Source organism: Dromiciops gliroides, chromosome 2 (genome assembly GCF_019393635.1).
Source record: "Dromiciops gliroides isolate mDroGli1 chromosome 2, mDroGli1.pri, whole genome shotgun sequence".
NCBI classification, from domain to species: domain Eukaryota; kingdom Metazoa; phylum Chordata; class Mammalia; order Microbiotheria; family Microbiotheriidae; genus Dromiciops; species Dromiciops gliroides.
This window is the reverse complement of record NC_057862.1, coordinates 320590978-320604406: the sequence shown is the minus strand read 5'-3', so window position 1 is coordinate 320604406 and position 13429 is coordinate 320590978. Positions and strand designations below refer to the sequence as shown.

The 13429-nt window shown below is 41.1% G+C and overlaps 1 protein-coding gene across 1 annotated transcript in view; it reads right to left on the bottom strand.

Annotated features, from left to right (window-relative positions):
• ADAMTS2 (ADAM metallopeptidase with thrombospondin type 1 motif 2) overlaps positions 1 to 13429 on the bottom strand; it is a 476618-nt gene that overhangs the window by 119096 nt on the left and 344093 nt on the right. The window contains exon 5 of the mRNA XM_043989764.1: positions 3458 to 3541. Coding sequence (XP_043845699.1) covers positions 3458 to 3541 — 84 coding nt within the window. The remainder of the gene's footprint in view (positions 1 to 3457; positions 3542 to 13429) is intronic.

Here is a 13429-nt window from a genome sequence, read left to right as displayed (position 1 = left end):
ATTATCTCATTCAAATGTCACTACAACCCTATAAGATAGGTAGTAAAAGTGTTATTAATTCCACTTTACAGATGGGAAAATTGAGATTCATAGAAATGCTTTGCCCATGGTCACCCAAAGATATAGACATAGACACAGTCATAGACATATAGAAATAGACATATATAGACATACATCCATATATACATATGTGTGTGTGTGTGTGTGTGTGTGTGTAAAAGTGTATGTGTGTATACTCTTCCTGACCCCATTTGGGGTTTTCTTGGCAGAGATACTGGAGTGGTTTGATATTCTTCTCCAGGCCATTTTACAGATAAGGAAATCGAGGCAAACAGGGTTAAGTGACTTGCCCAGGGTCACACAGCTAGTAAGTGTCTGAAGCCAGATTTGAACTCATGAAGATGAGTCTTTCTTATTCTAGGGCTAGACTTTATCCACTAGGCCACCTAGCTTCCCTGTACACGTATTCATACACCGCCCTGACTCACTGACAGGTTTGAAGTCAGTCATTACCCTCAACCTGGTTTAGCCCCTTTGCCAAGATGGTTTACCATGGTGTGGCTGCTATGCATGCTACAGCTTTTTAGGGCCACGGGTAAGAGTTGAGTGCCTGGTAGACACCTAAGGTGGATAAGCAGCCCTGAAAAAGGCTCAGCAAGTTTTCACACCACTGAGGATGCTATTGAAGTCATGCCATGCAATGAAAATTAGGAGAAAGGGATGTGTGTTGGAGAGGGAACAAACATTTATTAAGCAACCTTGTATGCGCCAGGCACTGTGCTAAGTACATTGAAAATATTTTCTCATTTCTTCCCATACCCTGAAAGGTAGCTGTTATTACCCTCACTTTACAGTTGAGCAAACTGAGGCCCCTCAGGTCACATAGTTGTGCCCTGGATCACATAGCTAGAAACTGTGTGAGGCTGGATTTGAATTGAAGTCTTCCTGACTTGACTCCAGGCCCCAAAGCACCTAGCTGCCTAGGAAGAATGAAAGAATAGAGACAGTAAAAGGGGATTAAGACAAAGACAGGATAGGGGTCAAAAGAACAGGAGTTTAAGGAGAAAAGGAAGAACAAAAGGAGAAAATCAAGAGAGAGGAAGATAAAAGGATTAGGAAAGTAGGACAGAATTAGAGGATCTGAAGAAAAGAGATTAAGGAGAAAGGAGAGGAAAGGGCCAAAAAGGGGAAATTCAGAGAGAAAAGAAGAAAAGGGATTAAGAGACTAAGAAAGAAGAGGAAAGGACAGAAGAGACTAAGCCTAAGAAAGAAAAAGAGAAAAGAAGAGGAAGGGATCAAAAGAACTGGAGATCAGAGGAGGGAAGAGAGAAGAGGATTGATGAGGAAAGGGGAGAGAAGCAGTGATGATTAAAGGTTGCTCTAGGGAATGAGAAAGCAAGAAATGGACAAAAGAAAAGGAACAAGTCAGGGACAAGGAGGCAGAAAGAAGGGGAGTTTTACAGAATGGTAGGAATTAAAGTCACCTACCTCTGGCAAGATTTGGAATCACAACCTTGGATGCTTCTATGTGTGTGTGTGTGTGTGTGTGTGTGTGTGTGTGTGTGTGTGTGTGTGTGTGTGTGTGTGCTTCTAAGAGATGCATTGGGGTTAGACTTCAGTAACCCCTGAAGTTCCAGTCCTTAAAACACAAATGCTTAATTTTCCAAGAGATGAACCCATTTCCTGACAATATCAAATAATCAAGCGAGGGGCCCTTGCTCACCTCTTCTCAGAGACCTGTCTGTTACTTCTGAGGCTTTTTAGATCCCAACAGGACAGTCTGAGGAACTGCCATGAGCACATCTCAAAGATGTGTTATGAAAGCTGAACCCCCTGTCATCACTGGTCACCTTCATTAAGCACTTAAAGGCTGCATGAATATGCACAAAGCAAAACTGACTCATCCTCCATCAATGGAGCCTCTCCTGCATGCGCTGCTCTTCCCCAAGGGTCAATTTATACAAAAACTTAACTCTCCTGTTTTGCTTGATGAGCTCAAATACTTCAAGGACCTGTGTTTCCCTGGTGTAGGAGTTTTATTTTATTTTTTCAATAGGCAAATATTTATTTTTCCCCTTTCCCCTCCCCCCAATGAAAAATTAAAAATAAAACTCTTGTACCAAGGATGAATAGTCACGCAAAACAAATCCCTATGATGGCCTTATCAAAAACTCTCTATCTTGTTTTGCATCTAGAGTCCATCATCTCTCTGTTGGGAGGTGGTAACATTCGTCGTCCCTGGTCCTCTGGAATCATGGTTGGTTAGGACATTGATCAGAGTTAAGTCTTTCAAAGACTCATTTATACAATGTGGTGCTTATTGTTTAAACTGTTCTCTGGACTTTACTCACTTCATTGTGCATAATACAAGTGTTCCCAGGTCCCAGATCACAACCCTTGCCCACCTCAGCAGACAGTCTGGGTGTGCTGCCATGGCCCCAAACCTTTATCATCTGATCACAGAACATCCAATGCCTGGGGGTGGAGGCCTTTCCATCCTGTCAGGGACTGGGCTCTACTGGCATGGCTTTTGACTATCTAGGTGATGAAGCAGCCTGGGAGTGAGACATTAGTGGAAGAGTACAAATACTATTCTGCCCACTTTAAAAGAGAGCTTGTCAAAAACATACTTGAATCTTCAAGCTGTGTCCTCACACCTCAGCAAAGGGAAACTTGTTTAGGAGAAGCATAAAAATAAAGGCATATCCTAAAGTAATTGAACATTTATAGGAAAACTCTCTAATTGGGAACTTCTTCAGAGCAGTGTAGTGCAGTAGGAAGACTAATGAATTTTCAGTCAAGATTGGTCTTTGAAGTCTGTTATTTATTACAGGGCTCAGTGAGCTTGGTCAAAGAATGAATTACCAAGTGGATAACCTACATAGAGGGATGAGCTTTTCCATACTTAGCTAGGCTAATGCTCAGAAAGCAGACACAGTCTGCTGCTAGAACCATGTTCAGGAGAAATTGAGGAAGGCCCCCAGCATATAGACTCTATGGGAAGGATATGGAAAAGGATTGCAGAAAATGGATAAGCAGGGATGGGTTGCCATCTACATCATTAGAAGGAACATCCAAATTGATAAGACCACAGATCCATTTGAGTATTTCAAAGACCTTGGTCAAGTCACTTTTCCTAAAAAAGTATAACATTACTTCAGTTGAAGGCATTAACTAAGGCTGGAGGTGGAAGTGATAGATACTACAGTTGCTGTCAAGCAGAGGGACAGCTTGGAAACAGAGAATTGGAGAAGCTGTCCAGCAAATTGTCTAGTCTGGTGTAGCTGTTGTGTCCAGTGAGTTCCCTAAGATAAAAGGGTCCTTATCTCTCACAATGGCCACAAAAAGCAATCAGGGACACATTAATGTTCCTGTCCCAGATGAATAGAACAAAAACATCTATCTTTGCTCCTTTTGCCAACTCTTTGATTAATGATTTAAAATCCCCATTGCTTACCTTTCCATAACTCAACAGGATTATCCGCACCAGAACGACATTGATGTGGGCTCCCAATGACTCATCATGATAGATTTCGTTAACCTGGAAAAGAGTGGAAATATTTCAGGCTGAACCCATCGAGGACATGTTTGTACTGCCAGAATGATGACCCCACATTAGGGCCTGTGGGGAACACACTTGAGAGAAGCTTGTCCATCCCAAAGACTTATGTTTTTTTCCATAACCAGAATAAACATTCTGAACACACAACATACTTATGAATTTCTGACCCTCGTGGGAAAGGCACATATTGAGAGCATTTCGCTAGTAGCTGGAGATGAAGTTAGGATATACCCAGTCAGCTACACATCTGACCTAATCCCCAAAGGCAAAGGGTTTGATAGACATTGGAAGAAAGGATGTCATTTCTGGCCAGGGGATGGAATGGAGAAGTGCTGGTCAGGCATGGAACCTGCAAAGGGTACTTCACCAGTGCTCTTTTCTAAAATAGTCAGTTAAAAACAAGAACAGCTCACACTTGAAGAATACTCTGTTTTGTTATTGTTCAGTTGTGCTCCACTCTTTGTGACCCTGTTTGGGGTTTTGTTTTTTTGTTTTGTTTTGTTTTTTTCGGTAAGGCAATTGGGGTTAAGTGACTTGCCCAGGGTCACACAGCTAGTAAGTGTTAAGTGTCTGAGGCCGGATTTGAACTGAGGTACTCCTGACTCCAGGGCCAGTGCTTTATCCACTGTGCCACCTAGCTGCCCCTGGGGTTTTCTTAGCACAGATGCTGGCATGGTTTGCCATTTCTTTCTCCAACTCATTTTACAGATGAGGAAACTGAAGCAAAAAGGGTTAAGTGACTGGCCCAGGGTCACACACCTACTAAAAGTCTGAAGCCAGATTTGAACTCAGGAAGATGAGTTTTCTGTGCTGTGGTGAAAGATACATTATAACTCACTGGGTCCCCAGGGACAAATTACTTGGTATTTATTTTGTATGTTTTCTTTTTCTTTTTTTCTGTTTGCATTGACTTATGTACTTGCTGCTCCCCCTCAGTAGAAGGTAAGCTCCCTGAGATCAGAGACAATTTCATTTTAGTCTTTGTGCCTAGTACAGTGTCTGGCTAGAGACAGTGGGTGCTTAATGAACCCTTGTTGAACTGAATTTAATTGACAAGACCTGAGCTGAGTCAACTAGTTGTAGAGAAAAGAAAAGAGTTACAAACAGGGGAGTGCTGTGTATGAGACCTTGAAAATCAGAAGCACGATAACTCTAAATATGCCCTCATTCTGGATTAAACAGTTCAGGGGAAGTAGCAATCAGAAGTCAGTGTTTTCTGGGTTCCCCTCTTCTACCCATCCCACCCACCTACATAGCACATATTTAGGCCCAAATGACTCTTAGCACCTTTTCTACACAACTCAAGTATGTGAGGTCCAAGCTCAGCTTTGGTCTTGGCAGGGCTCTGGGTCTGTCTAGTTTGGGCTAAGCTAATGAGCAGTAACCTCCTCTCTCCTTCTCCCCTTCTTTCCTTCCCCTCCTAGATTTTTTTTCCTCCCTTCCTTACCCTTTTTTCTTTCTCCTTCCCTATCCTTTTTCTTTCCCTCCTGCTTCTCTCTCTCCTTTCTTTGCTCTTTGCTCTCTACTCTCCCTCCCTTTTCTTTCTCCTTCCTTCATTTCATCTCCTTTTCTCCTTCCTTCTCTGTCTGTATCTGTTTCTATCTGCTTATGATAGAGCAAAGAACTCAGTGTTGAACATCCCTAGAGGCCCGTGTAGCCCTGCGGTACACAGACTCTGCTGTATAACCTTGGACAAGTCATTTTATTTCATAGACCTAAGTTTCTTCCTATAAAATAAAGGAATAAAACTATATGACTATAAACTATAAAAGTCCCCTGAGAGCTCCCCTAAGGCACTCCCCCTGTAAATACATAAAATGGTAGCAGATGAAACAATGTTCAATAAAATGAAGTGGAAACACCAGTAAATTCCTTCCTCTCTCCGGTCCTAGACTATCTGAGAAGATGGCCAGAAACCTGGAGGCACTTTGGCATGAGGCACTGGGGGCTCTAAAGCCAGCAAGATCTCCTCTGTGGTCTGTAGGAACTACCACTGGGGGACAAAACCAGTTCCACATAGATTGTTGCACAAGGAGGGAGAATTGAGGGGATCAGTGTGTACTGAGTATAGTGTGTATATGCCTGGGGCTCTCTAGGAGAGACAGTTCTCTGATACTATAGAGAGTAGCAGGAGACTAAGACAGTAGTAACAGTAGTAACAGCAGCAGTAGCAACTAGCATTTATACAGTACCTACTATGTGCCAGGCACTGTGCTAAGCACTTTACAAATACTATCTCGGTTGATTATCACAACAATCTGGGGAGACAGGCACTATTTTTATTTCCATCTTTTAACTGAGTCAAACAGAGATTAAGTGACTTGCCCAGGATCACAGCTAGGAAATGTCTGAAGACAAAGTCTTGGTAGTTCACTACCCAAGGAGTTAGTATACAGGCAGTCCACATTGGGGGGGAGGGGGAGGCATTCAGAAATACTGAAGATAGTCCAATACCTGATAGTCACTTTAGGCCTGTCATAGCTGGAGGCAGCAGTATATGAAGTCAGCTTCTGGTACAGGACTTCACAAGGAAAAGGAAAGGACATGGAGGCAGAAGTCAGTGAATGTAGCAGGTAACAAAGCCTGAGTTCAGCTTTGGACCTAGATCCTTCTCCCAGGCCAGTTCTATAGACAAGAGCAGGGAGGGGTACCAGGAACAAGCCACCCCATCCAAAATCACAGAAAAATAGCAGTTAAAGCATTCAGATTAAACTGGGGACAAGATGAAGCATGTCTTGTCTACCCCATCCAAGAATGTGGGAGAGCTCAGAATTTGGTCCTGGCACAAAGTCCTTGTCTAGAAACTAAAACTGGTCCAATGAGTAAGTAGAAGAAAACTTCAAATTGATGAAGAATCATTATGGGATAAGAGAAGCCCAAGAGGTAAATCCAGGAGAAGAGATTCACTCCATAATAAATACAAGTAGAGCCTTGGACAGGTTGTGAGGAGAAGGTTGAAAGGCAGAAGAAAGACTTGGTCATGAAGACTCCAAGAGTAGATGGAAGAAATGAAACAAGAAATTTAAAAATTGAAATTTGAGCTCTTTAGGGAAATATCTGAAGGAAAATAACTAGCTAGTGAATGCTTATAACAGAAAGGAAAGAGAGAAGGAAATAAGCATTCATATAGTGCCTACTATGTGCCAGACACTGTGCCTTTAAGTGCTTTTTTTTGTTGTTGTTGTTGTTTTTTAGTGAGGCAATTGGGGTTAAGTGACTTGCCCAGGGTCACACAGCTAGTAAGTGTTAAGTGTCTGAGGCCAGATTTGAACCCAGGTACTCCTGACTCCAGGGCCAGTGCTCTATCCACTGCGTCACCTAGCTGCCCCACCTTTAAGTGCTTTACAAAAAAGCTCTTTTGATCTTCACAAAACCCCTCTTAGCTAGGTGCTATAGTTGAGGGAAGAAATTGAAGCAAATAGAGGGAAAGTGACTTGTCCAGGGTCACACAAAAAGTAAGTGTCTGAGGCCACATTTAAACTTACGACCTCCTGATTCTAGGCCCAGCATTCTATCCACTGTACCATCTAGTTGCCTTAACATGATAGAAGGTACAAAAATGTATAGTGAATAGAGTAGTAGGTTCCCTGAAAAACAGAATAGAATATACATAATTCAAGGATTACATGAAATAAGAAATATTAGAACAAAGTTAAAAGACTGAAAAATTAGAAGAACACATGAAGTAAAAAACAGTTTACTTGGAAAAGAGGTCAGGGAGAGTATTCTGGACCAGGCCTAAGTCAGGCTGGTCCAGTGACTCAAGCTCAGAATTAGAATGCAGTGAAATACTCATGTACCATAAAAATGCAATAAAAACAACTTTATTTAAGATTTAAAACTATACAATTCAGATAAAATGCTATGCACTTTCACCTCTGCACTTCCCACAGCAACAGTCACACTAGATCAGAAAGGCATCTCTGAAAGGCAATTGTAATTCCACTGAAACCTCCAACACAAACTCCCCATAAAAGGGGAGGCAGGGCCTTTTATGTCTCAGGCAGCAAGGAAGCCAAACAATGATGACCTTGAGAATGGCTTCCTTTAAAGGAAAATCAGTCCAACCTACATAAAATAGGCAACACTCCTACCACAGAGAGATAATTTAAAAATCATCACACTCCCTGAAACCTATATCAAACAAAACACATGGGTACCATATTTCAAGACATTAGAAAAGAAAACTGCTTATAAGAATATAAATTATAAATATGTAAATTTAAATATAAGTATAATTTATAAATATAAAATATAGAATATAAAAACTGTTTAGTAGAATCAGAGGGTTAAGTGAAAATAGAAAGAATCTAATAGTCACCACCTGAAAGAAACTTTAAATTGAAAATACCCAGGAATATCATAGCCAAAATTAAGAGCTTTGCAGTCAGAAAAAAACAAACAAAATGCCACAAAAATACAACACACACAGACAACAAAAAATAGTCAGGATCACATAAAACTATGCTGCAATTACTGTGAAGGAGAGGAAATCTTGGAATATTATATAGCACAAGGTAAAAGAAAAATACTTACAACTGAGGAAAAAACACTGCTAAGTTGAGTATACTACTAAAAGGGGGGAGCAGGGAATGGATCTTTAATAAAACAAAGGATTTTCAAGTATCCCTTTCTGAAAAGTTGGGTACAATCTTTGAAATAAAAACACAGGACACAATAGAATACCATAAAGCAAAGGACTAGAAACAAAATAGGTACCTATCAATTGAGAAATGTCTAAGCAAACTATGGTATATGCATGTAAGAGAATATTACTGCACCATAATGAATTACAAAGGGGACTGACTTAGAGAAATCTGGGGAACACATGTATGAACTGATGCAGAGTGAAATGAACATATCCAGGAAGACACTTTCACATACTCTCTCTCTCTCTCTCTCTCTCTCTCTCTCTCCCCATACATACATATATATGTATATACACACACACACACACACACACACGTGTCTACAGACATAGACACATACATAGATACATACACATAGCCCTACACATAAATATATATATATATGCATGTGCATATATGTGTGTATATGTATATATGTGTATATACAGATATAGAGATAGATAGATAAATGATTTAAAGGAAAAGAACCATGAAAGACTTAAGTAAGAACCAGAATGACCATTCATGACTTCAGAAGACTGATGAGAAAACACCCTCCCACTTCTTGGCAGAGAAGTGGTAGTCTAAGGATACAGAATGGGCCATGCACTTTCATACATAGTCATGATATTATGTGATCTGGTTTACTTGACTATACTTATGTGTTATAAGAGAGGGTTTCTAACTGTGGGGGAGAGGAGTAGGGAATGAAAGTTGGTGGGCAGTGGTAATAATGCAAAAGAAGAAAATAATATCAATGAAATATTTAAAGAGAGCAAGAGAAATTTCAGAAGTGAACACAGATAAGCAGGGAACTTTTGTCACTATCATATTAAATTTAATATACTGTGTAATAGAAGTTGTTCATAGTTTCATGTAGGCTATCAGCCTTTTCTGTTCTTTGAATATTGAAATGTTCATATTTGTTGGTCCTTGTCAATGCTATTTGAAAAAAGTAAATAGGGATATAGACCTGTGATTTCATTGATGTAGAAAAAGAGCTCCCAGTGAGGAAACTCCTGTTATCAGTGGAGGTTGGTACCTTTTATGCAGCTTATAGTCTTAGAGAGTAGCCTAGAGCATTTAGAGGTTAAATGACTTGCCCAGGGTCACACAACTAGTATTTCTCAGAGAAAATATTTGAGACCAGATGCTGCCTCATATATTTCTTTTCATTTATTACAGCATGCTACCTTTAATAAAAAAAGAGAGACTATCTTTTTTTTTTGGCTGGGCAATGAGAGTTAAGTGACTTGCCCAGGGTCACACAGCTAGTAAGTGTCAAGTGTCTGAGACCAGATTTGAACTCAGGTCTTCCTGAATCCAAGGTGGGTGTTTTATCCACTGTGCCACCTAGCTGCCCCGAGACTATCTTTTAAAAATGATCTGTGATTCCTTTTTTTATTATTTTTTATTTTTTGGTGAGGCAATTGGGGTTAAGTGACTTGCCCAGGGTAACACATCTAGTAAGTGTTAAGTGTCTGAGGCTGGATTTGAATTCAGGTCCTCCTGACTCCAGGGCCCATGCTCTATCTACTGTGCCACCTAGCTGCCCCTGTGATTCCTTTTTTATTCCTATCAGGAAGCATTGAAAAGTAAAGAGCTACTCTGTTTGGTGGTTGTTCTCCACACTGCCTCCTACTGCTGACTTCTTCCTTCAATGAGATGGACCAAAAGCTCTGCTTTTACACTTCTTATTTTGATTGAGGGATCTTGATAACAGTACCATGCAGGACCAACCATAGGACAGATTGAGCAACTAGAGAAAAGACAAAGGGACTTTGCCATCATACACAGAATTTCCTAAGAATTGATCCAGAGCTGGTAGTCCAGCGAAACATAAAACTGAAAAGTAAACAGAATGGAACAATAATAATTGACATTTATATTGCTTTGAGGTTTACAGAGCACTTTCCCAATCATCACCACTTGACATTCCAACAACTCTAGGAGGTAGGCAGAGCTTCGATTGTTATCCCCGTTTTGAAGACTGAGTGAGCACTGAGTGAGGTGGCACAAGGGCTAGAGTGCTGGACCTGGAGTCGGGAATACTAATCATCCTGAGTTTAAATCTGGCCTCAGACACTTACAAACTGTGTGACTCTGAGAAAGTCACTTAACCCTGTTTGCCTCAGTTTCCTCATCTGTACAATGAGATAGAGAAGGAAATGGCAAACCACTCCAATATGTTTGCCAAGAAAACCCCACGGATGGTATGGTGTGCTATGGTCTATGAGGTCATCAAGAATCAGACATGACTAGACAACAATTCATATAATAATCAAAATAAAAGTTGTTGGTGCAAACAAATACCTATAAGTAACAATAGAAGTGTTAGTAGGAAGATAATTAATGGATTTAGTGTTTATTCTTCCCTACTACATATGCCAAAGGTTTAGCTCTTTACATGCTTTTCATTTATTCATCCATTCAATAGTCACTTAGATGTGAATAAAAGATGAATAAGAAATGGTCCCTGCAATCAGAGAGCTTAGTCTAATGGGGGAGATAAGAGATGTCCATAAATAATGCTGTAATATGAGACAGAATATGCTAAGCAAATAAAAAGGGATAAAGCGAATGTCTTGAGAAGTTCAGTGAGAGGAGAAATCACATCTGGTTTGGAAAATCAGTACAGACTTTCTAGAGAAAGTGATATTTGTGTTGGACCTTGAAGGATGGATAAGATGTCAACAGAAATCATTTCAGGAAGGGGAAAGGAAAGCAAAGGACACAGCATGGGTTCTATCATAAAGACAAGAAGCCACGAGGCATGTTCAAGGAAGAGGGAATCCAATTTGGCTGGAACACAGGGTGCATTTAAAGGTCATCATGACTGATATGGGGTGGAAAGGCTAGGTGAATTAGGCATGGAAAGCTTTGAATGCTGAGTTAAGAAGCACAGGCTTTATCCTCTAGGCCAGTGGGAGTTCCTGAAGACTAAAGCAGAGGAGGGGGAGGATCAGAACTGTGCAGAAGGAAGATTATTTGGGGGGGGGGCAATGAGGGTTAAGTGATTTGCCCAGGGTCACACAGCTAGTGTCAAGTGTCTGAGGTTGGATTTGAACTCAGGTCCTCCTGAATCCAGGGTCGGTGCTTTATTCACTGTACCACCTAGCTGCCCACCAGAAGGAAGATTCTTAAAGGGTCCAGTGAAGCCAAGAACAAGGAAGAAGAGAGACCATGTAAGAGGTCAGAAATTCTGGCAAGAGTTGGCAAGGGCTTGAAATATACTGTGGAAGGGAAGAAGGAATATGCATTTATTAAATGATTTCTCTGTGCCAGGCACTGTGCTAAGCACTTTACAAATATTCTCTCAAAGCATCCTCACAACTAGGAGATGTAAAGATGTGAAAAATGGGTGTCCCCATTTTTTTAGGTGAGGAAACTAAGACAGAGGTTAATTGACTCTTTCATGGTCATGCAGCCAGCAAGTATCTGAGGTGACACTTGAATTCAAGTGATTCCAGGCCCGGTACTCTATCCACTGCATCTCATGGCCTGATGGAAAGATCAATGCCCTTGGAGTCAGAGGATTCAGGTTCAAATCCAAGTTCTTCCACTGACTATATAACCTTGGCTAAGTCACTTAACACCTCTGATATCTAGATTCCTCACCTGTAAATGAACAGATGATCTCCAAGGTTTCTTCCCATGTTATGATCGCAGAACTGGAAGACAATTTAGATATCACTCAGTCTATCCTCTTTTATTTTGCAGGGGAGGAAACTGAGGTCCAAGAGAGAGGTTACATGACTTGTCTAAGGTCACATATATACCTAATGGGGGGACTGGACAATGAGAGCCCTGTCCTTCAGGCATGCACAATAAGTATTTTCTGCCAATCCATGGGGAGGCTTGGTGAGCTTGTTTCCAGAAATACAAGCTAGAGGAATCTTTTCCTTTTCCCTATGTGAACATGTACATGTATTCTCTGACTCTTTCTTATGTTTACTGAGACGATGACGAGAAGCCTTTCAATTGGCTGTGGAGTATGCCTACAAGAGGCCCAAAGAGATGAAATCTTTCACCAGGTCTCAGTTGAGGCAAGAGCTGCTGTGGTCCCCTAGATGAAGGAGTGGCCCCGGCCCTCTCTCCCACCTAGCCACAATGGACCACTTTTTCTTCTGTCCCTGTGTGTTTTTCCTTTCATTATCTTAGGTAAATGAGAAGCAGAGATAGAATGGATCAGCTCATGAGCTGCAAAGGGTTAGAAGAGCTGTCTGAGGTGGGACAAGTGAAGCTGGAAGCTGGCAGAGTTTGCATGGGGACTAGGTTCTCATTGGCTAGTCCCCCCATTACCCGTGCACACACATACATGCACATATATGAATATACATGTATGCATATTTATTATGTGCATGTGCAACTTAATAAGGTAGGAACAAAGCTGTTTTATTTGTGTACCTTTTGCACTTCTATCAATTTCTAAACTTGCACGCAAATCCTCATTACCTGCACCCTTTTCTAGCTCCTGCAATTTTGCCTTGATGCCCATTTCTAGTACCCACCTGTCATTTCTCTTTCTAGTCCCAATTTCTACATATTTCAGAGCAGAAGAATATATCCTTAGGGCTTATTTACAAGGGAAAAGGGAATATACAAATTTGGCAATAATATTCCAGGGTGCGGTAATTAGAAATATGCATGTAAGATATCTCCCTATTTCCAGCCAGAGCTGTGCCCACGCTTTCTAACCTAAGCCTGAACTAGAGTTCCCTAGATTTCTCCTGGCACCTGACAAATCTATCTAGGTTGGTGTAGCCACATACTGCTTGGTCCAAGAGAAGAAATGAATCTTCACTCCCAGAATTCTCACTTTCTCCCCTTCCTCTATTATATGGAATTAGGGCTTTGACAAGCTGACTCTCTGGAATAAGGCTTCCTCTGACTGTTGGTCCAAACCCAGACCCATCCAGCTTAGTAGGAAGCCTCCTGATGAAATGGTAAATTCGCTAGTGTTCTGCCTATATTCTCTACGCAATCCTAGCTAGGAGCTTCTGGAAGGAGTTTGGCCTTACCTGGTGTGCCCCCACTTCCCAGTATTCAATGGTACAGTCACTGATGTTATTGAGCACTGAGCTGACTTGCTCAGAGTGCTGTGTGTAAGGATTCTTTTCAGTGTTATAGGAATTAGTTATGTAAATCTCAGGGCATTCAAATCAGAATGAGAACTATGATATATGATCAGTTGAATGAAGTACCCTGAAGACCATGACGATAAAAGACAGAAGAAACA